Genomic DNA, 27,806 nt, shown 5'->3' on the forward strand with positions numbered 1-27,806 from the left:
GCGGAGGGGCGGCGGTGGCGGGTAGCGACGCGGAGGCGGGCGGCCGGGCGGCAGGCAGGCGGCCGGGCGCCCCTTCCCCGCCGGCGGGCATCGGCCTACCCTGAGGGGCCGGGGCGCTTCGCGGAGGGGAGCCGGCAGCAGGACGGCCGCCATGGGGGCCGGAGGCGGGCTGGGGCTGGCGGCGGTGCTGGCGGCCGCCGTGCTGTGCGGGCCCGGGGGGCTCGCCGGGCGCGTCCTCAGCGGTGAGTGCGTGGGGGCGGTGGGCGAGGGGCCGGGCCGGGGCCGGGGCCGGTGTCGGCACGGGGGCCGAGGTGGGAACTCGGCGCTCACGGGAGCAGGAACCCGCGAGGGGAAGAGCCGGGACCGGACCCACTCGTGGAGTGGCCCGCGCGTTGGAGGCCGGCTGTGAAAGCTCCCTCGGAGCCCGCCGCCAGAGCTGCCTCGGCGCAGCGCTGCCCGGCGGCTCCTGCGAAGCTCTCGCTGCGGCGTTGCCTTTAGTCAGCGTGTACTGGCCCGGTGAGGCTAGCCCGGGACTAGCGCACCCCTCAGAGCTGGAAGCAGCTGTAGTTTCGGGTCTTCGGAGGCAGAAGGCTAGGCTGTCAAACTTCTGCAGCAGCCTTAGGTCAGTTCCTGCCGGCGCGGCGTTGCCTTCTACAGGCAGGTTTTTAGATTTGATGGATTGCCTGTGTAATGTAGCTTCGTTTTAATTGTTTAAAAAGATAGAGCATGTACTTGCTACAGCATCTCTCTGAGGAACAGCTATGCATTGAGATTTGTTTGCATCTATACAGGAATGTTTTTTTCTTTGTTTGTGATATAGTTAGGAGGAAAAAGCAAACTTTGGTGAGCATACAGGAGAAAGTTTTGTTATGTGTGGGTATATCTGCAACTTTCAAAACTGAGAGGAAGACAATGCTTCAGAAATCTGTATCTGACACTTGATCTTAGGTTTAATTTAAGAGCTGTAGGATCACATCGTGTATTTCCAGCACACAGGTGTGTATGCTCAGAAGCTGCTAAATTAATGAAAAAGCTGTTTTTAATTGCATTTTGGGTCAAACCCGCCAAGCGAAAGCTAACAGGCTCTCTCAGAGGCACGTTGTGTGTGCAAGCACATGCATACATTTGTCTTGAAACAAAGATTTACACACTTGACTGCACTTGTTAACAAATCATGTGTGTAAATCTCTATGTGTGCAGGTAAGAACATGTCTCTTTACAAACTGATTCCAGAACAATGGAAATTATTTGTATACAGTTGTTTCAGAGCCTGTAGTGGCAGCATGTCAAGAAAACTTTTTTGTAGGTTTTTTTTGTAGCAAACATTTGGTTGCTGAATTCAGATAATTTTTAGTTGCTGATGGAGTACAGTCACTGACCATTTTGGTGATGTCTTATTTGAAGCAAGTTGATGTGCTGAACTGAGACGTGCTGTTGGGCTTTTGGTGAAACTGTGTCTTCCAGGAAACAATAGCTAAGTAGCAGTACTTCCAAGATTTTGAAAAAGCTTGCCTGCCTGAAGTGTACCCTGAAATATTTCATCTACCTCTGTTATAGTGTGAATTGTACAGTCATATACAGTACAGCAAAGCTCTTAGTTTAACTATTTATATGAATACTATGTAACACTGTTATTTTAAAGAATAGCGAGGATTACTCATCCACGAGATGCATTTTGAATTAGTAGCCTCAGCGCAGGAGTCCCTGTGTGGCTGAGGAAGCCCAGTCCCTTAATCTTCCAGCTGAAGCTTCTGCATTTAAGTGATGTATGTAGCAAACTGAGTAGAGGTCCAGCTTTTAAAACAATGTGTAATATGTGTATATTGCTTAGTCCAGCTGTTTCTAGATGCATATAAGGCTTTGGGGTTTTGAAAGAATACAGGCTCTACCCCATATTTCCCTGAAGCATTTCAAAGCATGTGATGAGTCTCATGTCACTGTATTATGCAGCTAATACTTGGCTGGTAGAATACAGGAGAGGATTTGAAGCCACTTACAGAAGGAACCATTTATATACTATCAATCAGGTGTATTAGCTGAAGTTGTATTCATTAGATAAAGATTCTCTAGACAATAACACCCAAAGATATTTAGTATGCTTATGCCAGAATATTCTGATATACTGGCAGAAGAACTCTTGCCTCGCCCACCCCCCAAAGACCACTGCTCTACCCTGCCACATGCACATGGATAGGTCTAGTACTAGTAGTAGCTAGCATTTTCTCAAACAAGAAATAGTACTATTGAATTATTGGGCAGTGTGTGCTGTCCACCTGACTTCCATCTAGCTTATCTATTTTGTATAAGAATGAAATCTTGTGTAAGAATCAACAGTTTGGACTGTTAGCAGGCTGTAAACAGGCTTACATTTAAAATAATAAGTCTACATCTTACAGACCTGTTTCTGAAAAATTGCTAATTTATTCTTCAGTCATGATAATCTGGAATAAATGGAAATCTCACTGCTCTCATTCCAAATAAGTTAAATACATGATTCCTCTCACTCACATAGAAACTGTTCCTGAAAGTGACTTGAGTGCTGGTTGGACCTTGCGGAAAGATTCCCGTTTACTGCAGTAAGTTAGCAGCAGGCCTAGCAATAACTGCAAAATTGCAACCATTTTGACCACAGTGTCAAGAGGGCCGAGAAGGAAGGGTCTACCTTGTCAAAATGCCATTTCCTTAGATACAGATTTTCTGTTTCTTTTTCCAAGTATGTTGATTTTCCTAGGATATAATTAAAATGATTAATTGCATCAAAAATTCATATTTAGGTGTTATTTCTTTGTCATCCTTAATTTGGGAATTGTTGAAGAAAAGTAACAGAAATGCTTTGTAATTTTTAGTGTAGTTAGATGGATGTTTTGTGAGCAGTGCTCACAGCCTCCATATCAGGTTATCTAGTGTTGCCAGAGAATTGATTCTTAAAGAAAAAAAATAAAAGCAGGCTCAGGAGAAACTGCTGAGTTTGCCTTGCTGTCCCATGACATCATGAAGAACATGAAGTGATGATAATGCAGTTTGCAAAGATGCAATTACTTTAAGTATCTATTGGGCAGGAAAGATGCAAGCTAATCTTATTACTAATCATTTAACAGCCTATGTATTAATCATAGATGTACTTTAATGATAGCTGTTTGCTGTCTTTTTGTATTTCTATGGCTTTTTAAATTTTGTTCTTTGCTATTGCTATGCATCAGTAGCAGATTAAATACTGATACAGTATTTTAAAGCAATATATATCTATTTTGGTGTAGAAGTATTTGGATATATAAAACACTAAATGAAGAAAAACATTTGGTGGGTCATGAAACAACAAGAGTTGCCTCTAAACTATAGGCTTATTTGCATCAGATGCCTTTAAGGATGTGGATATGTTCATTCACACAGCTTATGACCGGATTTGAGTTGGTCATAAAATATTGTAAAGTAAGATAATTAAAGAAGTATCTTCATGGGTAATGAATTGAATAGAGATAACAAACCCTTTCTCAAAGAGCACAATTTAATTTAGTTCAATTGGCTTGGCCTGCTTATTACACCTGAGTTTTGTCTGTCAGACTTTAAGTATTTTCTGTAGATGAAACCTTCTACTGTGTTTTTTTTTGGGGGGGGGGCATGGACTGTTAATTTTAAGCTACATTTGTAGCTCAGAATTTGAGAAAGTATAATTTGAAAAAACACTGCCAATCTCATCTACAGGATACACGTGCAACAGTTGTGTATTGAACACATTTTGTTGTGAATGCCCAGCATTTGGTTCCGTGCTAGAAAAGCTTTTAATGGACATACAAGCCCACATGGTAGAAGATCTTTTTGTTCAGTTATAGGTCTTGGTAATCACTAAAGCTGAGCCTTTGAGAACTGCAAGGGATGTTGGGCACTTAACTCTCCTAGAGTCCTTTATGAATTCTTCTCTTTATGCACCTGTTCTGAGCAGTGTCGTCTTGGGGACAAAACAATGATCTAGGTTCTTAAAGTGAAATGAGTTGATGACTCTTGGATATAATACATGTTTGTACTAAACATGCCTTGCTCCTAACCAAGAAATTCCATAATACCCTGTGGAAAGATGCTTTGTATTAGGTAAACTGCTATGACTCATAGATGAGAACATAGTTTTGATAACCTGAGATGTGTGATGGTGGATGAGTCCTTCTATAGCAGGGCAGAAATACCGAAATACTTAAATCAGTTTCAGGAATTAGACTTCTATATTAGAGGCGATGTCCTTTTATTAACCCTGTAAAGCTTACCTTGCCTATGGGGAAGAGTTATGCAGGTTGGCCAGACTGCAGCCCTATTCAGGGGCTAAGGAAAGAATGATGAAAAATTCCAGCATTTTGTCTCAGGTGAGCATGCTACTTTGCCAGGAAGACAACTTCTCCTTCTCATTGTCTTGTTTAAAGATAGAGGAAGGCATTGCAACTCTCAAAGTCATGATTGCCAAGCTCCAGTACCCCACTTGGCTAACAGGCCCAAGACAAAATACCTACCATGGAGGGGAGCTATGATAAATAACGTGGAGGACAGTATGGGTTAGTCTGGTTGTCTTTCACATGTCTTTTCTTGCTCCCAGTGAGACAAGGCTGGTGTGCTGTCCCAGTGGAGCAGCTAGGTGCAAAAAAGTGTCTCGCCGTGTTGAAGTCATGTTCTGTACCTTGACTTTACTTCTCTGTAGTTCAGGTCTGATCCTGTGTAGATCAAACTTCTTGATAATAAGATGTTTGCAGGAAAACATGTTTTGGTTCATAAAGTGCTCTATACAGCGTTATTTTTTTGAAACTAATTCTCATAACTTTTTCTTTGCAAATCTCTCATGGATCAGAAAATGTATAGTACTAATGTGAAATAAGTAAGATGAAGCAATGACTTGATAGTAATTTCTACACTGTAATCCCATACTCATACCTGTCACTCACTAGCTGGAAATTGAGTCACTTGCTGAAGCAGCCCCCACTTCCACCACAGATACAGTAGGACCTTCAGTTCCAAGCAGTCTTAAGAAACACTGAGTCCTAACTAAATAGTTGGCATGGCTCTAACTAAATCTAAATGTAGCTGCAGTATACAGCTAATCACTCTGGGTTTACTTTATAAGCAGTGAAAATAATCAGTATTTTTAGAGTGGGATTAATTTCATTTTAACATAGATCTTGAAAATACTGCAGATGATACACCCTAAAAATGCCTGTTTCTTTCAGTTGTCTACACAGGGAGGTTAGTGAGCCAGCTCAGATATGGACAGGTACATTGTGAATGACTAAATTTTGGTGAGGTGAATCCCGTTCTGTATATCTCAACTGTTTCTTCCCATACAGGGTTGTATATATGTGATGTGAATTAACCAATTATACTTTACTTCCATTTGACTTTATAATAAATACCCTAAGAGAAAAATATTCTAACTTTTCTCCTCCCCTCAAAGGTCCCTTCTATTTATGCCTTAAGTGAACTGTCACCAATTCTAAGATCCCATGTGGATTGGCTTTTGCCACTTTTTTTTTTTAGTAGAAGGTGAATGAGCAAGGACTTTCTTGTTGCTTTCTCTTTTAATTATGGAACTACTGCAAAGAGATGGGCACTCTATTGCACTCTTGTACTGAGATGCATATAAGGTGTTCCACCATATGAAACTTTAAGTCTATAAACCAAGGAATTTAATATAATTTCACATCCATATATATATAAAAATTTTACTTACACCTGTGGCAAATATACGTGTCTTGATAAAAAAAATCCATGAAAATACACTTACTTGGAAAAAAGCATTCAAATTTCACTGAAAAAGAACAAGAGAATGGGTGATGCTTGCTCTGGATAAGGACTGATGAAGAGTATATTTTAATGACTAAAGATTTATGAACTACTGCCTTCTAGAGACAAAAATAAGACACAATCAATCAGCAGAAACTATCAGAATTGCTTAAATTTATGCCTATGAGAAATCCTGTTGAGGGAGTCTACTGCTGTATATAAAATTAGGTAGGTGTGAAAATGTCTGCTGGTTTGGGACAGTAGAATAAGAATATTCCCTGCTCCCCCAGGCTGGCACACATTATACTTAGGCTATTCAGACTCCACAATTTTTATCAAGTCTATTCCACGACATGCTAACAACAACTTACTAGCTGCCATATTATGTCTGTCTTAAAAGTATCTGGGAAATCTGTTCTGGTCTTCACAGCTTCACAGAAAACTATTGATGAAGGGACTTAATTTGCCAGTCTTGTCAGTGTTTGTGTCAGTATTTATGCTTTTTTATTAAACAGCTAAAATGATGGAACATTCTTGGTGTCTTTAGGCTGTGATATATAAAAAACTTACTATGTTAGTGTGTGTGTGTGTGTATAAGACTTTCCAGAAAAATGAAAACAATCAAGCAAAAACACTGCTAACACCTTCAGCAGTAAGTGGGGTTTTTTAAGTCCTGGGTAAATAAGCCACATCCTGGAGCAGACTTGTAGATGTTGAGATCTTTCTAACACATCGTATTTCCTCTTATTTAGAATAGGCTCTAAGAGATTCCATTGACATTTGGGTGTTATCATTGGCCTCCCTGCTTGTGTCTGTGGAAGTGAATAGGGTTATTTATACTTGTGAAGACTGTTATACTTCAGGTAATTTTGCCTTTTTTTTTTTTAACAAACATAATTCATTGTTAGGGAAACTGAGATCCTGAGTATATATTGCAAAGGAAAATGTTTATGCTCCATGTCCTATGCTCATGGTGACTTTTTTCTTATTGCCAGTTGAGAAGATGCATATTGTGCCACATTGAAATGCAAGCCTGTCATCTCTGTGGGTGCCAGCACGAAGTTTCGAAGTGCATTGTCCTCATCGTGCTCAGGGATGCCAAGGAGCCTGCATTGCTCACAGCGACAATGTTGCTAGACCTCTCAAAGACAGACAAGGGAAAAATATAGGTCTGACACTAGTCTCAGTTCCTTCTTAACATGGGGAAAAGGGAAGGCAACTTGCAGTTTTTAGGGGGTTGTCTTGGCAACTCTGTTGGCACTTTGCATGAACCCCTAGCACAGTACAGTTTTGCAGTGGCCCCTTACAGAAGCGAGTGGCTGTCTGCCATGATCAGCCCGGTGATATATACCCATAAAGTTCACATGATCAGAAGAGAGGAAAACCGTTATTACAGGAAAAGCTAAATGGATCTCAGGCTTTAAATTTATGATGTGCTAGATATCTGAAACACAGATGATGCCAAAAAGTAGGTATGTTTCACTTAGACGAAAGGAAAACTGTCAGGGCTTTAATGATTTCACTGGGAGCAAAAAAGAAGTACTTGGGAAATACTTTATAGAGGTTTTTTTGACACTGACACATCACTTGAATCAGTGACTAAAACTGTTCCAGAAAAATGGATATTTGTTTTCCAGTTGAAGACACTTACCCTGTATTGATTTACATAATTGTAATCGTATGTTTTCCTGCAAGGGTAATTATGGATGATGAAGTGTTGATTAGCTTCTAATGAGATTTAGACATCAAGCTACTTCTTTACAGCTCTGTTACCAGTGGCCTGAGATCCCTGCCATGTGTGCCAGGGCTGAGAAGCTAACTATAAGAAATAAACATGTGTGTTATTTTCTTTGTGAAATAAGTGAATAAGCCTATCACTGCTTGGTGAAGATGGCAGCCTTTCATGAGGGCAGGTATTCCAGCTTCCAGAACATCAAGAACAAGCCCATCTCTGAAACACCACATCCCTGGTTTTGAAAATCCAGACAAACTTGTAGTCTGCTCTGGGGAAGACAAATCTTCCCAGTGTTTCATTCAACACAGTGAAAAACTTACTTATGTTTTGCAGGACAAGGAATCCTTGCTTGCATCTTCCCAAGGCCTAGAACAGTGCAGGTTCTGAGCATGTAGAGGCTTTAACAAACCTCCCCCAAAATAATCTATTTAGATGAATACTTGTCATTGGTTTTCATATGTATTTTTTTAACCACTTATTGCAGCAATATAGCTGGTTAGTAAAATATGGAGGGAAGCTATCAGATTTCATTTTAATTGCATTTGTATTCAGCCAGATGGCAAAAATCCAGGTGTTAGTGGTAAGTAATATTCTTTAATATTCAAATCAACACTGCCCAATGCTCCTTTAGAAACAGACAGTCTCCTTTCTGATTGCTTGGGTTTGTGTAAGTGGGGCTCTTATGGGTCTATTGAGAACAGTTGTTATTCAGAAATAACCAAGTCAACTCCTTGTCCCCAAAAATGCTTGGAAACACAATAGCATGACTAGAAAAGGCTGACATACAGGTGAAAACTCAATTTCAGCAATAAATGAACTGAAAAATCACTTCACATGGCAAAAGAGAAAGTAAGATGACAGGGACTGGACTGGGACAAATGTTTCTTGTGTAGCTTCATATTCAGCATAATTGTACTAAGTCTCTGTATGAACGGTGTAATACAGTACTTTCTTTTTACTTACAACTTCCATTATCCCCTGTTTTCTCTCTCTGCAAGAGTTGCATTAATCCTAGAGATGGCTGTTTGGCTGGTGTCTGAGGACCTCTATCATCATCTTTGCTAATTCACAAGATATGGGATGGTTAATGGCTAAAGATAGATCATTTTGTCTGTGTTTGAGAGAAAATAGAAAGAATTTGCCTTTTACCTATCATTTTATACATGCTATCTACAAATCTGATTTTTACATGCTTATGCCTAAGAATTTAGCAAGAAAGGGACTCCGTCATGACAAGTGTTGTAAGAAGTCTGGCTAAGATAAGTTTTGCTTAAGAGAGGTTGGGACCAGCTTCTCTGAAGCCACCTTAGACATTGTCTACATGCTAATGCCTATATGATATGATGTCTGCCTCTACACATATCTACTTGAAGTACAGCTACTTAATAGGCAAATGTGGCCCTCAGTTATTTTATATAAGCCCTTAAGAGGGACTTGAAACCTTTGAAAGTTTTTCACAAAAAAAAAAATCACTTTAATGGCCTCAAGCTGTGCCAGGGGAAGTTTAGGTTGTATATTAGGAAAAATGTCTTCACCGAAAGGGTAGTTAGGCACTGGAACAGGCTGCCCAGGGAAGTGGTTGAGTGAGTCTTCATCCCTGGAGGTATTTAAAAGAAGGGTAGACGTGGTGCTTAAGGACATGGTTTAGTGGTGGACTTGGCAGTGCTAGGTTAACGGCTGGACTCAATGATCTTAATGGTCTTTTCCAACCTTAACAATTCTATCATTCTATGAATTAGGCATAACCCCTAATCCAGAAAAAGTATAAATCAATAATGAATGTCTCTTCTCTCTGCAGACTTGGTTATTAGGAGGGTGGGAGGAAAAAATACCTATTAAGGTATGGAGAGTTAGCTATGAAGATATTAATACAGATACAGGCTGGCATATGATCTGTATAGCAGTTTGTATTTGAATGGCAAACTTGTTAGCACACGGAATTCCTTAAGCCACTCAGGAGCATGATAGGAGCAACATCTGTGATTTGAATACTGACTCAACTAGAGAACGATGTGTCTTCAGTATTACAAACTTCGGGAGAGAAGATGGCAATTTGCTTTTATCATAAATGAAGACAGAACATAATTATGAAATCTTATCACAGTAGTATTTTCTTAGTTATATGAATCATCAAAAAAAAAAATTAAATTCAGTAGATGGACACAAATATGATGCAGTAAAACATCAACAGCAGTAACATCATATATCAAAACATGACCAGTAGCTGAACCCAATCAAAATCTGACTGGATAATACAAAGGTCAGTTGACAAGATGCATCAGCTTTGAGTCAAAATGTAATTAGGAAAATTTAATACCTTTTAGCCTCTTACTGGCCGCATTATGAAGTGCATTACTGGGACTCGGCATGAAGCAAGCTGTGACACAGGGGCAGGTGAAAACAAATTGTGCCCAGCGTCCTGCATGCTGGTTACACAGCCCCTGAGGTCAATGTGCTCATACATGCTCAAGACCAAGACTAGTCTTCATAACACAAGCAGAGAAATATTATCTATCTAGTGGAATATTTTGGTTATTTTACGCAGATTTCTGTCTTGCTATTATTTCATGATCAGTTTCACTTAAATCCCTGTGTCTTTATTTTGTTACTTTATTTTCAGAGGCCTCCATCAGCTTCATGCTGACCTTTGGGACTCTGGTTAGCGTAAATATTTCGCATTCCTTTGTACCAAATGCTCGTCTGTGTTTTCTGCTGAATCCATTATTTTGGGAAGAAAAAAAGTCACAGTATGAAAACATCACGGACTTTTCTACAGCAGGCTTTGTGCATTCCTTTGTTCTCTCCTCACATATGCTATGCACATGCAGCTGCTGTTCCCCACTAACCTAGGTGGATGCTAATGGTAGCAGACCCTAGGTTGTATGTTAGTTTGAGGTTCAAGAGGAATAGGGATGGGATTTACCAGCAGGGAGCTTATCTTCTACCTGACATCTTCAAAACCTCCAGCTGAGGCATGTTTGTCACTCAGGATAACCTTTGTGCCCCTCATGGCCCATGGGGGTGTAGTTAGGACTGAGCCTGATGCTCTTATGGAGATGTGTCTTTGAGTTGGGCACTTTATCAGTAATTTTGTTTCTAAATGACATTTTGCTATAACTTCTGTCATGACAGACCTAAAGGAATCTATTATTTCTGTTTAATGAAGCATCATTATTAACACATAATGGAGACATAATTGATTGAAATACCAGCTGAGAATTTGCTTGTTTCTCCTTTTCTTGAAGGAGATTTTTTTTTCCTGCAGAATTATCTGCAGAAATGTTTTAACTAAGTATCAAGTATTTCAACTAAAAGCTGTCTTTGTTTTAATGTTAATATCAAAACATTCTACTATGGAGCTGCTTTGTGACACCCAAGGATGAAAACTGATCCATATGGATGGAGATGGTAGCTAGCGCTTCTTAGAGCACGTACTGTATGCTTGCTTTCTTCAGCTAATGGGATGGTGAGACAAAGTGAATGCAAGGGAATTTCAGCCATTTCAGGTTCTCAGCAGTAGGCAACTAGAGCTGCTACAGCTGAGGGAGCAGGGCTGGGGCTATGTTGTATGGCTGGTGTATGCAGGAGAGGTAGGAAGAACAAACCTGGACACGTTTCCATTAAGGAAACTGGGGTGACCTAATCTTGCAGTCTTGCAACGGGGGAAAAAAAAGAGCAGTCTTTGTCTGTCAGTTAGTTGTTGCTTTAACACAGCACTCTTCCCTCAACAAGTGGCAAGAAAGCAATTGTTGATGAAAAGGTAAGGTGTGGGTTCATGACACCAAGCCAAATGTGTGTTTTGCCTCTTTCTATGCCTACTTCTGACCAGGGTCTGGGCTGTTCTGCTTGAGTGAGGGAAGGTGGGTTAAGGATTAAGGAGCTGATACACTCATGAAAGGAAGGGTATAAGCACTCCACCTTCACATCTGCAGATAGTCAGGTAAGGTTGGTTGAAACCTCAACTTGTCCGAGCACTTGTAAGGCAAAATAGTAAGAATGAGTTCTTAGATCTTATCAAATTAATTAATTAGATCTTTGGTTTCATGCTGAAGGGAGGACTAAATACAATAGCATGCTTTTCTTTTTTTCCTTTCTGGATACCCTGTGATGAAACAATGTTTTCCTTCATGTTTTCTTTCATCTCTTAAGCAGCACAGGGAAGATTTTGTAGAAAGGTTGTAAAGGCCTAACTTGCCTATATTTATTCACGTTGCATAGTATCTTAGCCTGATTCATTCCAATAGACTTGCTTACAAATCTAGTTTCTATTCAATTGTGACAGGAAAAATTGGAATTCAATTTATACAGTTGAAATAGCAAATGTTGCTTTAGAATTAACAGTGGAGTCTTTGCTGCAAAGATGTTAGAAGAAGGTAAAATAGCCCATAGTTAATGTTTCCATACTTATCTTGTCTGATATACAATGTGGTCCATTCTGTCATTTTTCACTGGTAAATTATTTCTGCTTTGTGGCTCAGAAATTATTAGTGAGAGAAAGCTGTAAAAAATGAAGCTTGGAAACTTGACATCTCAGCGTGCTCCGAGAAGAGCACTAAAACGTCAACTGATTTGGCAGCTATTAAGGCACAACTGCAGTTTTCCATTAACACATTGAACTAGCTGCGCTACAGCAGATAAAAGTCCCCTTCAAAGCAAGAAAGAAAAGATTCAGAGTAGGTCATTGCCTATACACGGAGACTAAATTAACTAGAACAAAAAAAACCTCACAGCTTCCAGAAAACTTACTACTCTGCATCACATACTTCATTCACACCAGATGGGTCTTAATGCAAAATATTTCTTGGTTTCTTGCTGTTTTCTCTGTTGTTTTCTAGAGGTATATTCTTGCACAAATGATCAACTTGTAAGGAGGAAACTATTCCTTTTGCCACAGGTGTAGAGAGCAACAAATGAAAGAGAAGTAATTTAGGAGTTGGATTGTACACAAATTTTCACTTTCAATTCTTTCACTTCATAATACTTGATTTTAGAGTTATTTAACCCTGAACAAACATCTGCAATAACAATAGTATGCTCAAAAATGATTCTGATCAGTTTAGGGGAAGAAAAAAAAAGTCTTCACACGAAGACTTCAAGTAACCAACTAACCCTTTGAGATAAACCCTTAGGTACAGATTAGGCCTTCACCTCTGTATTCTGGATAACTCCAAGGAGGCTTTCTACTCTGTGGGCACAACAGGGGCAAGCTGTTACTGGACTCCGCAAAACTGGCATGTATTAGGGGCTGCAGTGGCACCTATCGAGCAGCTCTGCTGCTGTTGTACATCACAAGTGCCTGTCCTTCCCCTCCGACCTCCATATAGTGCCACCTGGTTTCCTCAGCTTGGTGTGAGTGATGGAGCTGAGCCTTGACACTGATGCAACCTCCATACTGGACCAGCATACAGCACAACTTACAGCTTACAGACATGAGCCTTATAGCAGCTCAGAAACAGCACGTGCCATTTGGCAATGTGAGTCTCTGCAAGAGCTGACTGGAGGATAAGTACACTGAAGGAGCTTGGTCAGTTAGCCAGCAAGGACCCATTTGTCCTGTTGGAGAGGTCATTTGATTGAGGTTTTGGGACAGTCAAAGAAGAGCAGAGCCTGTGTGTGAGAACGGAGAGTGAGGGAGGCACTTCAGCCACCTGAGAAACACGGGGAAGGGGAGCGCATGTGTGTGTTACGGATGGAAATCTAGCTATTTTCCCATGAAAGGGAGGTGCAGCACAGGAATTGAGATCAGTCGTGGCCAGCCCACTCATCTCAGCGGATTGAACGTTCCTGCTGGACTGAAATTGTGATGGGGATATTTTGATACCTGAATTTTCTCATAACTTACTACTTGGTGTCAAGGAGGAGTATATGCACAGAATGAAAGGAATCATAAAAGAGTTTTTTTATAAAAATTGTCTGGGGAATAAAAAGAACAAGACAATGGACAAAGGACTCTCCATAATTCTGCACATACATCTTGAATTAATGCTTTGAACCCAATCTTTAGTTAGAGGGAGAGGTGTGATCCCTTTTCCTTGTAAATGATTAGTGTCCTACATAATTCAGTGCTAGCCTTTGGATGTTTGCACTGCTATGTACATATGTGTACTCTGGCAATAAGCCATAGTCACTCACCCAGTGGTAAGGATTAAAATGTTGAACACCTCCTCCTTCACTGTGCACTCTGTTCTGTCAATGAGACAGAGCTCCTGGGGAAAATAAAAAGGTGGTGATCACGTACGCAAAATTTGAATCACAACATTATAAATTGAGGGAATGAGCTGCGATTTCACATGCAGCTTTCATTCTTGCACTTCCCACTTCTGAGCATTTAGTGTTATCACTTTGTTACTTTGATAATAGGGGTAGCTTTTGTTCCAAGAATTCTTATGAAGAAACCCATTATTTTATATGCATCTGTAACAAAGGGTCTGCTCCTTGATTCCTCAGGATCATTGCCCAGCTAGGACTATGGCTCTTACTGCATTCATTGATAGCAAGGCTCTTAACCTATATGAATAAAGGGAAATGGCAGGAAAGGAATTGGGACATAAATCGTCAGGATGTTATCAGAGAAAGTCCAAATAGGTGGTCACTTACTGATCTCAGAGCCTGGCTTTTTCCACAGATATCTGTGGCACAAGCTTGTCCTTACATTAGGTTATTCTTATTCCTGTATTATTTTGGCAGACTAATTACTGATAAACAAGTGGCTTTTTGGAAGTCTGTTTGCCAAGCCTAAATAAGAATGAGACCACAAAGACGCTTACTGACAGCCTTTCTCCCAGATGAACTTTAATAGGGTGAAGGTTACAGAGTTGGGTTTTTTTTTTTTAGAAAGGTTACAAGAATCCTAGGGAACACTAAAAAACTTAACATAAACTAAACATAGTTTATCCCTACTGCCCCTATAATTTAGATAGGTTTTCACAATGAAAAAGATCCCCAAAATAAGAGATACTTTCAGATTTAGCTAAAAAGCGTGAGATGATCCTGTTCTTAAGTTCCTGTGTTCATGCAACTTTGATACAGTCTGCTTATTCTCTGCAAATTCTTGAAACTATGCTCTGTGCAAATATAGAGAAGTCTTCAGTCAGCTCTTGTGCTGTATGCAATCTGCTGTGGGAAATGTGCTACTTCGTCATTAAATATGAAAATGAAGCAGCACTAAAGCAAGAAGAATTAATTTTATTGTATCTTTTAGGCTTCTTTGTTCACTTCTATGTTTACTTCTATGTCTATTCTTTGTGTATAGAAAAACACTGCCTTAAAAAACCTAAGTGGAGCTTAAGTTATACGTTGATGTTGCTGTTTCCCAGTGACAAATTAGTTTTGGGTTTTTTTTTTTTTTTTAAGGTAAAACAGGATAAAACCTGTTCAAAGATAAAGCCAAAGGGTTATTTACATGAGAGTCGTGTATCTGGGTTTGCTTAAGAGTGGGAGTAAATACAAGATTTTCAAATGCAAAACTAACATGGTACAATAAAATACTGTCCTTGCAAAATTTTCCAGTGAAATGATAAAATCTGTTGATTTCTAAACATTCTAAATAATGCCTGGTAATTCTTATTACTTTGGTATCCTTCGGTAATTCTTACTTAGCAAAATAAACTCTCCTACTTTTCTTCTCCAATGATAAATTTCCATAGTGAAAAAAACTTGATCTTTTAAGAGAGGGTTAGCTTATTTCCTTATATATATATATATATATATATATATATATATATATATATATATATATATATATAGAACCCTTCTCCTGTCCCCTAATAAACATACTGGAGTTCAGTTGCAGCTGATAAGTGAGTTTGTTTATTCCACATCTTGTATATGTTGAATAAACTCTAGAGAATCTCATAGTTGAAGAAAATTATAATTATTTTTCCTTTTTAGGAAAAGGGCATGTGTCTTTCTCAGCCAAAGAACTGGAAGGAAAAAAAAACCATTATTTTGTCATTTGGCTTTTGATTCTTTCCACAGACACAGACACAACTCTGAAGGGAAAGGAAAAACCAGTGTGAATGCAGTAGATATAGTGCTTTTCGAAAGCATCACAGGGCTTCTTTATGGTATCTGAATAGTATTGTGATATCTGCTAATATCTGGAGTTTCTGTTGGCTGTGTTAAGGGATGTTGAGTGTGGCTGCCTCGTCCAGTACCTCCAGTCCCAGGACTCCCTCCTGCCTGGCTGCTGGTGCCCACGTTGGTACCCAGCACCTCTCTCTGAGCTGAGGGATGTGGCTGCTGCTTTCCCCTTTGCAGGTTCAACCAGTAGCAAAGCTGAGCAGGTATCCCAGCGCCACGCAAACAGCACAATAACACTGCCATAACACAGGTTGCCACAGACAAGGCGCTGCCTTCAACAGCACCCACGTGCAGGACCCACATGAAACGTAGACAGCTGAGCGCCTTCCTCCTCTTCGGCTGGTAGAGATAGAAAGTCACTAGGGAAGGGACATGTCCAGATCCACACACACTCCCCATTTTACACGCAACCAGCCCCTTTTATACCCCTTTCTGTCCATTCCCCCTTTGTTCCTCCCCATTTCCTAACCCTGCATGGGCCCTCATCAGATTGCATAGTCCCACCAACCCCCCCAACAACCTGGGTCCCCAGGTGTGCATCCTTATGAAGTTGCAAAGTCCTGTTTGCCTGTAGTTTTTTGATAGCCCACCAATTATTGTGTCTGATGAGGGTTTTTTTTCTTTTTTCTTTCTTCGTTAAGTTTTCCCATCAGGTTTGTATCTCTATATTTTTTTTTATGGCTTCCTCCTTTTCTTATTATCCCTTTTTGCCCTGAAAAAGTCATTGACCAGATACCCTTAAAGGACCAGACACTCTCTCCTTCCACACACCCTTACAGGTTGTATTTAAACACATTACAGTGAAGAGTAGCTATGAGGTCCTTGTGAATACACCCTCTCAAGGTTAGACAGTAGAATCAAGAAAATGCTAGCTGCTTCTTGCCACTAAAATTGGGAATTTTAAACATTTTTTTTTTTTCTGATCAGGTAGCTTCGATTACCAAATAGAAGTGGAGTTGGTCCTTTAGTATGAAACAAATAAGAAAATACCCTCCAAATAGATCCTGGCTTTAACAGAGGGGCCTGATGGTACAGTCATTAAAGTAGAGAACATTCTTCGAGAAGTCAGTGGGAGTTTTCAGTGTCTTGCAGAGTTTCACAGGCCTTGGGAAGAGAGCCATAGATTCCCATGAACTGTATGATATTTGCAGATTAAAGCTAAGCTTTTCAGCAGTGTCACTGTATCACCGTGAGCCCTTTCATAGAGGGGCACAAGAAAAAACCTACTGTCCTTGTCCATCACTTCACCATCACAGCATCTATGCATGCTGTGGTGTATTTTTCTTCAGTTGTGATATTCATTATTATACTCTAAATACTCTCATATTTATATTTTTCAGGTCAAAAGGTGTGCTATGGTGACCTCAAGCATTCTTGTTACAAGTTAGCTTATTTCCAGGACTTGTCTAGACGTGTGGGCTTTCAGGAGGCCCGCCAAGCTTGTGAAATTGATGGTGGAGCTTTACTGAGCCTGGAAAGTGAAGCTGAGCAGCAACTAATAGAAAACATGTTGCAAAACCTCACTAAATCAGGCTCCGGGATTTCTGATGGTGATTTCTGGATTGGGTTGTGGAGAAGTGGTGATGGACTAGCCACCTCAAGTGCTTGCCCTGACCTCTACCAGTGGGCTGATGGAAGTATTTCACCATTCAGGTAAGTCTGTAAAACTGCTTATTGAGAAGGTTTCATGGAAAGACATGGAGAGTGAAATGCCCAGCAAGTCTTCTTGAAAGAAGCTTGAAGACTTGCTGCCCCGTGAAGTTAGTAGCATACCTCCTTAACTTCTCCAGATAAAAGGGAGCTGACAACCAGGGTTTTGAATTTGAAGCTGTAAAAGGATGGCATAGTGTGGCTTCAGCCTACAATTTTCTTTGCTCCCATCTCATGAGTTTGCCTCTGTATGGCTTTTGGAGGTTTTCTGCCCCATATAGAGGATTTAAGATGCGGTCTGAAAGCAGCCAGACAAATTCTGCAAGACTCTGGCCACCTTGAATCAGGGAGCTAGCCACCAAGTAAATTAATGCATGTTACTTAGTGTAAATTGTTCTGTTTCTACCTTGTCTTTTGAAAAGCCTTTAATTTCCTGGTTAAGCAGAAGGCCAGAGTAGCAGCAGCTCACAAGACTCAGGACAAGGGGACAGGTAAGGGTCAGATAGGAAGGAAAACAGGTAACAGAGCAGTAGGGTGTTATTTCTGCAGAGGCGCTTTGGTCAGAATTTTTCTAAGATCCACAGATACGGACCCCAGGCCCTAAACTCCTTTCACAGAGGAGCTGTGGGAAATGCAGCATATCTTTGAAGAGGATGGGGCCGTTGGGGTTGACATGTTTTCACTGATGTAAACTCCTTTCCTTTGCATCCTGATGAACCTTACCTTCAAAATTTGAAACTTTGTCTTTATGTGTACTGCTAGAAATTGGTATACAGATGAGCCTTCCTGTGGAAGTGAAGCCTGTGTTGTGATGTATCATCAGCCAACGGCAAACCCTGGTCTGGGAGGGCCATACCTTTATCAATGGAATGATGACAGATGCAACATGAAGCACAATTTTATCTGCAAGTATGGCCCAGGTAGGTGAAACTAAAGTTATATTTCACAGGTGGGACGCTTTCTTAGAAAAAACAATTGCCTTTTGTTTTGTGAAGGCATCTGCAAATGTCTTGTGGCCTGTGGTATTGATTCCTTTGGCGTGTGAGTGGCTGAGCTGACATTAACACGGGACGTAATACATCAAATCTGGTGGTAATTTAAGTAAACCTGTCTGTATCCAATAAGAATGTTTTCAAGGTTAGCTTCACTTTCATGCATTCCCAGGTTTACTTTGATTTAACTCATTCATTAGTTATTTTATTCTCCACAAAGTGTTTTAAGCAGCCATTTACTACTTCCCTTGCCTGTTGTCAAGTGGGATAACCAAGACATCTCTTGGTCCTACTGTAAAAAAATTACAATGTCCTTGCACTTTCAGACCTCTGACATTTTATACCAACTTATGTGTGATGGCTGTTTCTGAAAGTCTTGACTTAAAGAGAGAAAATATAAGTTCAGAACAGCAGGAAGAAAATTCTGCATTCATACATGTAGATTAATAGATATGAAAAGCAGATGCACAGTAGTTCAGATGGTGACAGAAGAAGCCAGATCTTAAGCAATTTGGCTGTACTTCCGGACGCGACATAGATTCTGTATATGTCAGTAGAGGAAACATGAACTATAAACTAGAACTTTGTGCAAACAGAAAAAGGACGTGAAAGGTAAACTTTCAAATTGAGCCTGTAACAGTTTCTACTTTTGGTGGTACTTACAGTAAATGAAAACATGTTTTTCAGCAGGATCATGCAAAAATTTTCAAATAATTTATGGTGTGTCTGCTTTTCAAAAACTAAGCTGAAAGTCAGAATGCATATGAAATCCTACTCTTGACAGCTATTTGACCTACCTAATTCTTCAGTTTCCTACCTGCTATCTCTATGCTCGTGATCTAGCAATAATCACCGTTTGTAGAGATTGGTCTGTCTGTAGAGATCCAGGCTGTTTTCTTCCTCCAGTTTTGGTGGATAGTTTTCTCATTCTCCGTGTCTAGTATCTTAATGGAGATATTAATGGCAATTAATATTGCAAGCAAATATTAAATAGTTGGAATGCTTGATATACCCATACATTTTATCCCAACCCCCCAAATCTGTTTCTGCTTCTAAAATTATTAGTGACTTTCACTGTCTTATGGTGATCAGTTATCATCTTGGTCACACAGGCTGATCAAGGAACTGTGATGTATACAATTTTATTACTTTTACAACTGATCACAATTATTTTGAAATAAGAATAAAAAATGTTTTAAGTTGTTAAAATAACAACATTTTTACGTCAGAAAATGCAGGTTTGGTTAAGAGGGCTCAGTTTCAAGTATATTTCATATCTTTAAAAACAAATTTAAGCGAAATAATTATTCTGTAATAGTGAAATACTTACCATTCTAGTTGTGATGTGATAATTGTTTTTTCCTGTTGCTTTCACCATCTGAAAAAATGCCGAGTATTTTTGGATTGGCAGAAAAAAAAGTGATAACAGTAACAATGAAAACGAATTTATATTTCTTTCACTATGCAGAAATAGATTACTAGTGTATAATGAGGCATATAATAAGGCAAACAATATATATATAGATTATTATTAGGACTGACATTGTTACGCAGCTAAATACAGTACTGCTGAATTGTAGCTATTTACTTTTCAAGCTGTTGGAATTGTGCTCTTTAGGAAAAGAGGCTATTCTCCAGAAATGTATTTTTCTATCACATGGAGAAGAGTAGATGCATAAATGTATATAAATAGGTATATGACATTTCTTTCACTGCCTGAAGAACGTACCACAGTGTTTGTAAGAAAATTACATTTGCTATCTAAAACCTAGTGAGACTTACAAATGACCTCCCCCCCCAATCACTGTAATAGCTTCAACATCAGCCATTTGCAATACAAAATACATACATTTTACCAGGAGTATTAAAGTGCCACATGCGTATTGAATTTCACTTTGTTATCTGAGTATATTGTTTTTGCCAACTTTCCTGTCTGTTTTGAGTATATGGCATATGATACCAGTCATAGGCCAAAATGCAGAGGTTGTAGGTAACCACGATGAAGTTGCATGTAATTGTAGCAGCAACTACATTTCTGGTAGTTACTTCCATTTTTCTAAGCCCTCTTTATAGTACCTCACTTGACAGCATTTACTGTTGCAATGCTCACTCTGGCTTTAGATCATATTGATCATTCAGCGCTCTTTAAATTTAATTATAGGTTGGTAATTGCAACCACATTTAGTTCCTGTCCAGCTCCTGTAGGTTTGATTATGCAATCAAATTAAAAACTCATCTCCTCTTCTGCTGTCTAGAGCCAGCAACTCAGTTCTTTGTGGTGTTTTGATACCTTTCTTTATATATGGCCAAATGTAGATGTTTTTTAGCGGAGTAGAAATAATTGTGTTTGTTCTAGTAGACTTTATTGCTTCTTCAATTTCTCCCAGCATTTTGTGTTTATCAGGACATTTGGATCTGTAGGCTAATAGTACTATACTATTAATATAATCTTATGATAAAGGCATGGTATTCTAAAAATCATGCAGATTCCACTCCTATGCCCATCCTTTCAATATGAGGTAATTATATCTGTAATCTTTGTAAACTTTTAGTTGTAACGATAGCCATAAGTAAACTTGCAAGCCTCTGCAATATAGCTGAAAGCCATGAAGTGGTTCTCCAGTTTCTGATGCATTACAAGAAATACGGTATATCATTCCTCTTTTAGTAATTTCACTTCCTTATGTGATGTGTTAGTACCCACTGCCCATGTTTTGTATTTTAGGGCTGCCTGTTGCAAACCCAAACTAGATGAAGCTGACATGTAACCTCACAAACTTGTGCTGCTTTGTTTTGCTTCATAGCCAACATTCTGTAAGCATTATTTTGAAAATGTGAATAAGATTTAAGTTTTAATCAAGAACACTTCCTATCATATTGGTTTAGGATCATCTGCACAAATGAAACTTTGAATATGTTAGGAGTTTTATTCAGCACAAGAAATTAAGTGATTTAGCCAGTAACCTAGCAGAGGCCACCAAGAATTGGAACTAGAATAAACTATAGCCCTTTTCTAAGGAGCAAAAAAGTATGAACTAGAAGTGATTTGACACTAGTTTGCAAATAGTTTTTGGTAAAAAGATTAAATGCCGAAGAATTAAGCAATTATTGTTCTGGAGACTGTATCCATTTCTGTGTTACTGCATGCAAAATAATGAAAACATCTGTTTTATTACACACAATTTTCATTCTTCAACAATTGATTTCAAATATTGATTTAACAGATAATGTCTTAGAAAAAGAATTAGGAGACAGAGTGGAGCCAGATTACGGTAAGAAATTTTGAAACATTAAATTGAGTTGCAATGGTAAATACATAATTATAAGGATAGCTTACAATAACCTCCAAAGTTACTCAAGTTTAACAGCCATAGTTTAGAACTGGAACATAGGAAAAATGAATCCTTTAGAGAGCAATAGCTACAAATATATGGCTATTGTTCAGAATAGCACTGCTCATAACTCTTGTTCCAGATGTAATGCTAATTTTGCAATAGAATCCTGTTTACATGTTTGTATCCAGCAGTTCAATCAATCCTGAAACTGTTCATTTTTCCAATATAAGTTAAAACGTAATTACTATTGATTTATTTAACAACATAACAGCCATATTTTGTACTCACTGTTTTCCTAAAATGTCTGATACCCTTTTCAGGTATTTTTCCAACGGTGCCAGCAGGAAATCCTTACGACACAAGTAAACCAGAAGATCAGTATCATGTTATTGCTACTGAAACAGGTAATGTGTTGAATGAATTGAATGTTCTGGTAAAAATATTAGCAGTGGACTCAGTTAAATTAATCTTTAACAATTTCCATTATTGTCAATGGGAGGAAGCAGTCTGTTTCCCCAGGAAGTGCTCTGAAAAAGTATACTTTTGAATAACATTTGAAAAGTTTTAGTCAGTCCTCTTCGTAACTGTGGAAGCAAATTATTTCCATGTCTCCCCAAACTTTGATCCAAATCTACAGTTTAGCAGTCCTTGAAATCTGCACCGTTGTCTCTGACCCTGGTGAGTCTCTGTCAAGATGCAAGATTTCACCGGTGTTCACCCAGCTGTGGAGCATCTTCTGCTAGGCTGTGGTAACCCATGCCTTGCCTCTCTCTGTCTCCTCTCCACCTCCTTCCCAACTCGTGTAACAAACATATGGTGCATACATTATCTTTTATATCTGATACCTGGGGCTCACAAAAAAGGCACAACTGAATCTTTCCTAACAGATAGGGCATGATGTTTTCAGTTATCTGCAGAATAAGCACTGTGCCATAGCTCCCCCAAGTACCCTGTGTTTTAAGGAATACCACACGCTAAAAGGAGTTAAATGCTTTGGTGAGCTTTCTAGCAGAGACGGCGCTTGATATTTTGAAAATGGATACCTACTGCCTAGGAGCTTGCTGTAATGCTCCCAGCTCCTTCATTTAGCAATTTATGGGTAAGAAAGTGTCCACAATTTGTACATCAAATGTATACTGTTATAAAACATGGGCATATAGTTACTGAAAAACAGTCAGACCCTTTCTGGAAGCTGTAGACCCCCTCCTCTATTGTAGGCAGATAATACAGTGCCAGCTTGTACCATTTCCCTCTCTTTTTGCCCAGGGACCTGCAGAGGAGCACCTTTAGCGCTCTCATTAGTTAAGGACAGTGTACATTTGTCTTTTAAGGGGAATGGGGAGACAAGAGCAGAGTTTGTTCCTCTTGTGGTCCTGCATGGGTGGGAATCCAACACGTAAGGGCCACTGAGTAGACAGGTTATATGGACTGTAAAAAATAATAGGCTGTGAAATTTAATCTCTTTAAATATTTGAACTTTCAATTATAAAGTTGGAAATCTCACATTGCTGCACATAGAAAATATCAGGATTTAAGTCCTTAAGATATGTTCTGCACATTGCTGGAGAAGTACTATTTTATTCTTGATATGGCTGAGTCATCTTTTTGGAACTCTTCCTAGAGAAGGAATGTGTAAATGTTCTTTTGTGTAATTTAATGTATTTCTGATATTTTACTACAGTTTTTTACTCACGTGGTTTAGAGTATTTCAACATGGGAGATATTAATGAGAACTTTTTGTCTTGTAGGTATAATTCCAAATCTAATTTACGTTGTAATACCCACTATACCACTACTGCTGTTGATACTGGTGGCTTTTGGGACTTGCTGTTTCCAGATGCTTCATAAAAGGTAAAATATGCTAACCCAAAATGGTCTTATAATGCAGAATTCATGTTTCCATTGGCAAGCTATTCATACTGAAAGACTGATTACATCTGTCCCCAAATATGCAAATAAGCATCTTTTCATCTATTAAAATACAAGTAGTTTACAGCTGAACATTCACCATCAGGCTTTTCCACAATACACTGAAATAATTCCAGGTCTCTCAAAGTATATTGCCATTAGGACTTCACCTGTTTCTGAGGAAGATATCTTTGCTGACTATTTGATACACTGAGCTACTGTCAGCACTTTTACTTCCCCTCTTCCATTATGATTACCATGTATACAGCATCTGGGCTTTGGGGAATAATACTGGGATCCTCACTGATACAGGGCGAACTCAAGGACTTATCTCAGTTTCTGACCAAAAGTGCAGTTTTTTCCAAGGATAAACCTAAGGGGGCAGCAGCTGTTTAATGCACATCCCATATGAGCAACAGATGGGCCACTGGAGCAGACAAATTGAAAGCAAAAAGCAAAAACGTGTTTTGAGCCACACGCCAGTGCAACTCCTTTGTACATCATGTATCTGTCAAAGAAGATGCATAAAGTAAATAGATATGTGTACATAGATGTAGTATCAAACAGATGTAGTATTATGCAAATAGGAAACGTTTCAGCCTATGAAACAGGATATATTTTGATCCATGCTTTAAAATTCTTTGGACTTTTTATCTTTCTCAAAATATGATATACCAAGATATGACAACATATAATTGTTTTTTTCTGAACTAATATTTTTGAAACTTTCAAGGATACTTTTCATTCTGCAGGTTTTTTTCCTGAAGCATTCTCAAGTAAATGTAATCCAGAAAAGTTTAAACTGAAATATGTTTTATGGATAAACACTATTTTGGTAAAATAACAAGAGTAATAAACAGATTCACAAGCTGTTATCCCTTTTGAAGGGCAGGAATACGAAATCACTGTTTTAGGAAATTAGGAAAAAAAATTTCCTCCTTGCTTTTTGTCTTTTTTTTCTTTGTGTTTTTTATTTAGTATTTTCTGCAAACAGCTGAAATACCTTATTTCAAGTGAAAAAACACTCCAAATGTCAAGTCTGCTTATATCTGTATGAGTGAGTGTACACTGACGTTTGCAGCACTCCTTAGTTATGTGTCTCATTGAAACAAGTGAACATAAAGAAAAGATATTATGCGATCTGCATAATAAACTAGATTGTATCTTTGTTATGCACTTTCCTATAAAGAAAAGGAAAGCGCGCACCTTCCAACCTGTCTTATGGCAGGCAAATTCAGTGTTGTGAAAGGTGGTATCCAAACCTCAGTGCTGGAGCTGTAGAAGGTTGGAAAGTCAAAGCAAAAAGAGTAATAAAGGAATCATATGTATAACAATAGCAATTATATAAGCAATCTGACTCTGGAACCCTTATTACAATGGACCTGGATTTCTTGGTAAGTATGATATGCATGTTCGTACCTTTTCTGGCAGCTCTTTCTTTCCCCAGAAAAGGTTCAGCTCTCGAATACTCCTGGGAAAACAATGAGAGATTCATGGCCCACTGAAATCAATAGAAATAGTAGTGTTGACTTCAGTGGGCTTTGATCAGGCCTTTGATGCTATAGCATTTCATCCAGAAGTAATTCATCTGAACTTCCAAGACTTAAAAATTGCAGGACACAGATATTGGAAATTCAGCTTGGAAGATTGTACTTTTTCTGTTAGCTGATTAGTTTGGTAGATTAAATGATGCAAATATCAGGGAGAAAATGGATTTGAATCAAACCAGATTTTTTTTCAGGATGTTCATTTTGGGTTGCACCAAAGCTTTTAATTAAAGAAAATAAAACAAATTTTCTTAAAAATCCATTTAAGTTGAAAGAGGATATTCTGGTATCACCAAAAATGAAGGATTTTCTTTTTTATCTGTTGAAACAGAACTTTGTTTTTAAAAAATGTTTCCCCATCTATATTCAGTTATATTTCCACCTTGTGTGAATCATTTTGATTCATCACAAATACACAGTTCTTGGGTAAAAAGCAAATGAAAAAAAGATGCAACCGCTTGAACTGATCATCTGGACACTGTAGAGCTTTAGGAAAGGGATTCTGTCCTGCTGGGGAAGGAGGGATCCCCAACTTTCCAAATGAACCTGACTTCTCATTCTTTTTTAGGATTCCACAACATGGTGACCTTTCCTCTGAAAGCCACAATCCATGGCCAACCAGGACATGCCTAGCTTGAAAGGTCATGACTAATTTTGCCTGGCATTGGGCTCTTAAAGGGTAGTAATAAGGCAAAGCAAAACATCTTCCCTGTAGCTAGTAGAAATGATCAGCTCATTCATGCTTAGATGCTCTCCCTTTCATTTCTTCCAGGGAAGCAAGGAGAAACTGCTTCAAAGACCCATCTCCATTATCATCTGAATGCCTTGCAGAAAGTTTAAATTCCAACCTGGTATATTTCTCAGTTTCTATGATTGCATTTGATGGTCAAAACAGTGATATGCTCAAGCTATTTATTGCATCTTCCTTACCTTTCTTACTAAAACCTATTTCCTGAACCAGATGTATAGCTGTTTAAAATCAGCGTAGGTTCGCTGAAGATAAGCTCATTTTATACAGCTAAAGTTCTCATCCAAGGTATTTAGAAATTGTTCCTGCTGTGTGGCAGGGACTCTTCAGTCAAAGCATTTCATCATTAATTTACAAAATATGCCTGATTTTGCTGTATTAATCTGGAAGGAAGTAGTGAATCAGTTTCTTAAAGAAAGAGGTGCTGAAACTACTTGATTCATTGCGATTGCTTTGTTTATAGCATTGTGGCCTGATCTAAAGTCCACTGAAACCAATGGGAGTCTTTTCAATTACTCCAATGGGCTCAGGTACATAATGCATTACTTTGTAGGGCTTCAGAGGTAAGTCTGGAGGGACTAAAAACTACTGTACCGTCCAGCTCCCTCAAAGTGCATTTTAAATCAACTCAGACTTGCTTACATTTACACACCAGGAAAGGAGTAAAACTGAATATATAGGACTGTTGGGATCTTGACTCTCAGGTTTCCAACTTACAGAATTATGTAGGGCTACTTCTCCTCCTCTGTTTTTTACTTAATTGGAAAAAAAACCATCAGTGTGAAATATTCTGGCCAGAGAGTAAAACATTCTGATTGAAATGCAGCTGCAGTGGCTCATGAAGTGCCTTTTCTTTTCAGTAGACTGCAGTGCACTGTCGTCTGCCATGTAAGTGAGGGAAGGTGGTGTGTTGTGGCAGTTGTAGCAGAGGTGCTAGCCACGTGGAAAGACTGGCATCAACTTACACGGTACCTCAGGGTTCCCTGTAAGGATTAGAGTGAACATTTTTGCAGTGTTGCAGAGCCAAGTACTTTTGGAACCAGTTTTATCTTTTTTATTAAAACAACAACAAAAACAACAACAAAACAAACAGAAAACTACTATTGGTAGTTTTGAATGAAAACTAGGCCTAAGGAAGCTTTCTACCAGTCATTCATTGCTAGGAGTCTGATTCATGCACCATTACTTCATTAGAAGTTAGGTCAAGCCCAGAAGGGAATAGGCTTTCTGGAATACCGGTACACGCTGGCATCCATTAGTGTAGTGTGGTCATGGGGGTGCAAATCCAAGACGTGCGTGGGCAGGGTTGCAGTAGCCCCCCGGGGTGGGTGGGCTGGACCCCGAGCACATTGGACATGGGCTTGGGGGCATGTGTGTTCCCATCCCCCATATGTTCCCCCAGACAAGGGAAGTGCCCAGCCTCCCACCACCCTGGTCAAACAGTGTCCACACCCGTCTCTGAAAAGACCACTCTGTATGAGTAGGTGTGGTTGAATGTGAACTGGAAAAAAAAAAAAAAACGAAAAACAAACACCACCCCCCCCAGAAAAAAAAAACCCAACCCCCCCCCAAAAACCAGGCCAAGTCAGCTCTGTGGGTGGTCTGGTAACTTTGGTAACAGGTGTTCACCTCGACCCACCGCTGCGGTGCTATGCTTGGTGCAGCACGGGCATGACCCTTTTGTGGATGGGGAGCCTAGGCTATGAAAGCAATGAAGATGGCCTTCAAATAGGGGATGAAATACCCAGGTCTGATCACAAACCTGAATCAGGACTGCAAAGGCACGCATGCACTGAAAATAGTTTATATTTTTATTTTTCAGTAAAGGAAGAACAAAAACCAGTCCAAACCAGTCCACACTATGGATTTCAAAGACGCCTAGGAAGGACAGTAGCATGGAGGTATAATGATTTACTGACTGAAAACAGCAAAAACAACATTTTGCAGTCAGGCTGTATTACAATGTCATCAAAGAACATTAGCTTGGAATGGCTTGAAAATGCAAAGGATCTACAAGAATGAACTGTAAGCTCCCCCTTGAGGCAAATGTTC

The 27,806-nt window shown here is 39.3% G+C and overlaps 1 protein-coding gene across 4 annotated transcripts; it reads left to right on the plus strand.

The window, feature by feature from the left end:
• Positions 1–47: 47 nt before the first annotated feature.
• On the plus strand, positions 48–27,783 carry CHODL (chondrolectin). Of its 4 annotated transcripts, XM_087758036.1 has the most exons (8): positions 48–242; positions 16,915–17,227; positions 17,987–18,144; positions 21,441–21,488; positions 21,872–21,955; positions 23,300–23,402; positions 25,779–25,857; positions 27,577–27,711. In XM_087758036.1, exons 1-8 carry the CDS (start codon positions 152–154, stop codon positions 27,577–27,579), a joined length of 879 nt encoding a protein of 292 aa, XP_087614162.1. In that variant the 5' UTR covers positions 48–151; the 3' UTR covers positions 27,580–27,711. The 4 variants fall into 4 exon arrangements, with proteins under 4 accessions (XP_087614162.1, XP_087614161.1, XP_087614163.1 ...); XM_087758035.1 differs by lacking the exon at positions 25,779–25,857 and having other exon boundaries at positions 27,577–27,783; XM_087758037.1 differs by lacking the exon at positions 25,779–25,857 and having other exon boundaries at positions 27,582–27,783.
• Positions 27,784–27,806: the final 23 nt, after the last annotated feature.

The sequence above is a fragment of the Nipponia nippon genome, unplaced genomic scaffold (genome assembly GCF_047370975.1).
Source record: "Nipponia nippon isolate SJK-2023a ecotype South Korea unplaced genomic scaffold, ASM4737097v1 scaffold_2, whole genome shotgun sequence".
NCBI classification, from domain to species: Eukaryota; Metazoa; Chordata; class Aves; order Pelecaniformes; family Threskiornithidae; genus Nipponia; species Nipponia nippon.

Bases quoted from the DNA above. Each gene is read 5' to 3' on its own strand.
- CHODL (XM_087758035.1), top strand. From the start codon at position 152: ATGGGGGCCGGAGGCGGGCTGGGGCTGGCGGCGGTGCTGGCGGCCGCC. The intron at 21,489-21,871 runs GTAAGAAATTTT...TACCCTTTTCAG, and splicing joins CAGAGTGGAGCCAGATTACG to GTATTTTTCCAACGGTGCCA. The intron at 23,403-27,576 runs GTAAAATATGCT...TTTATTTTTCAG, and splicing joins TTCCAGATGCTTCATAAAAG to TAAAGGAAGAACAAAAACCA.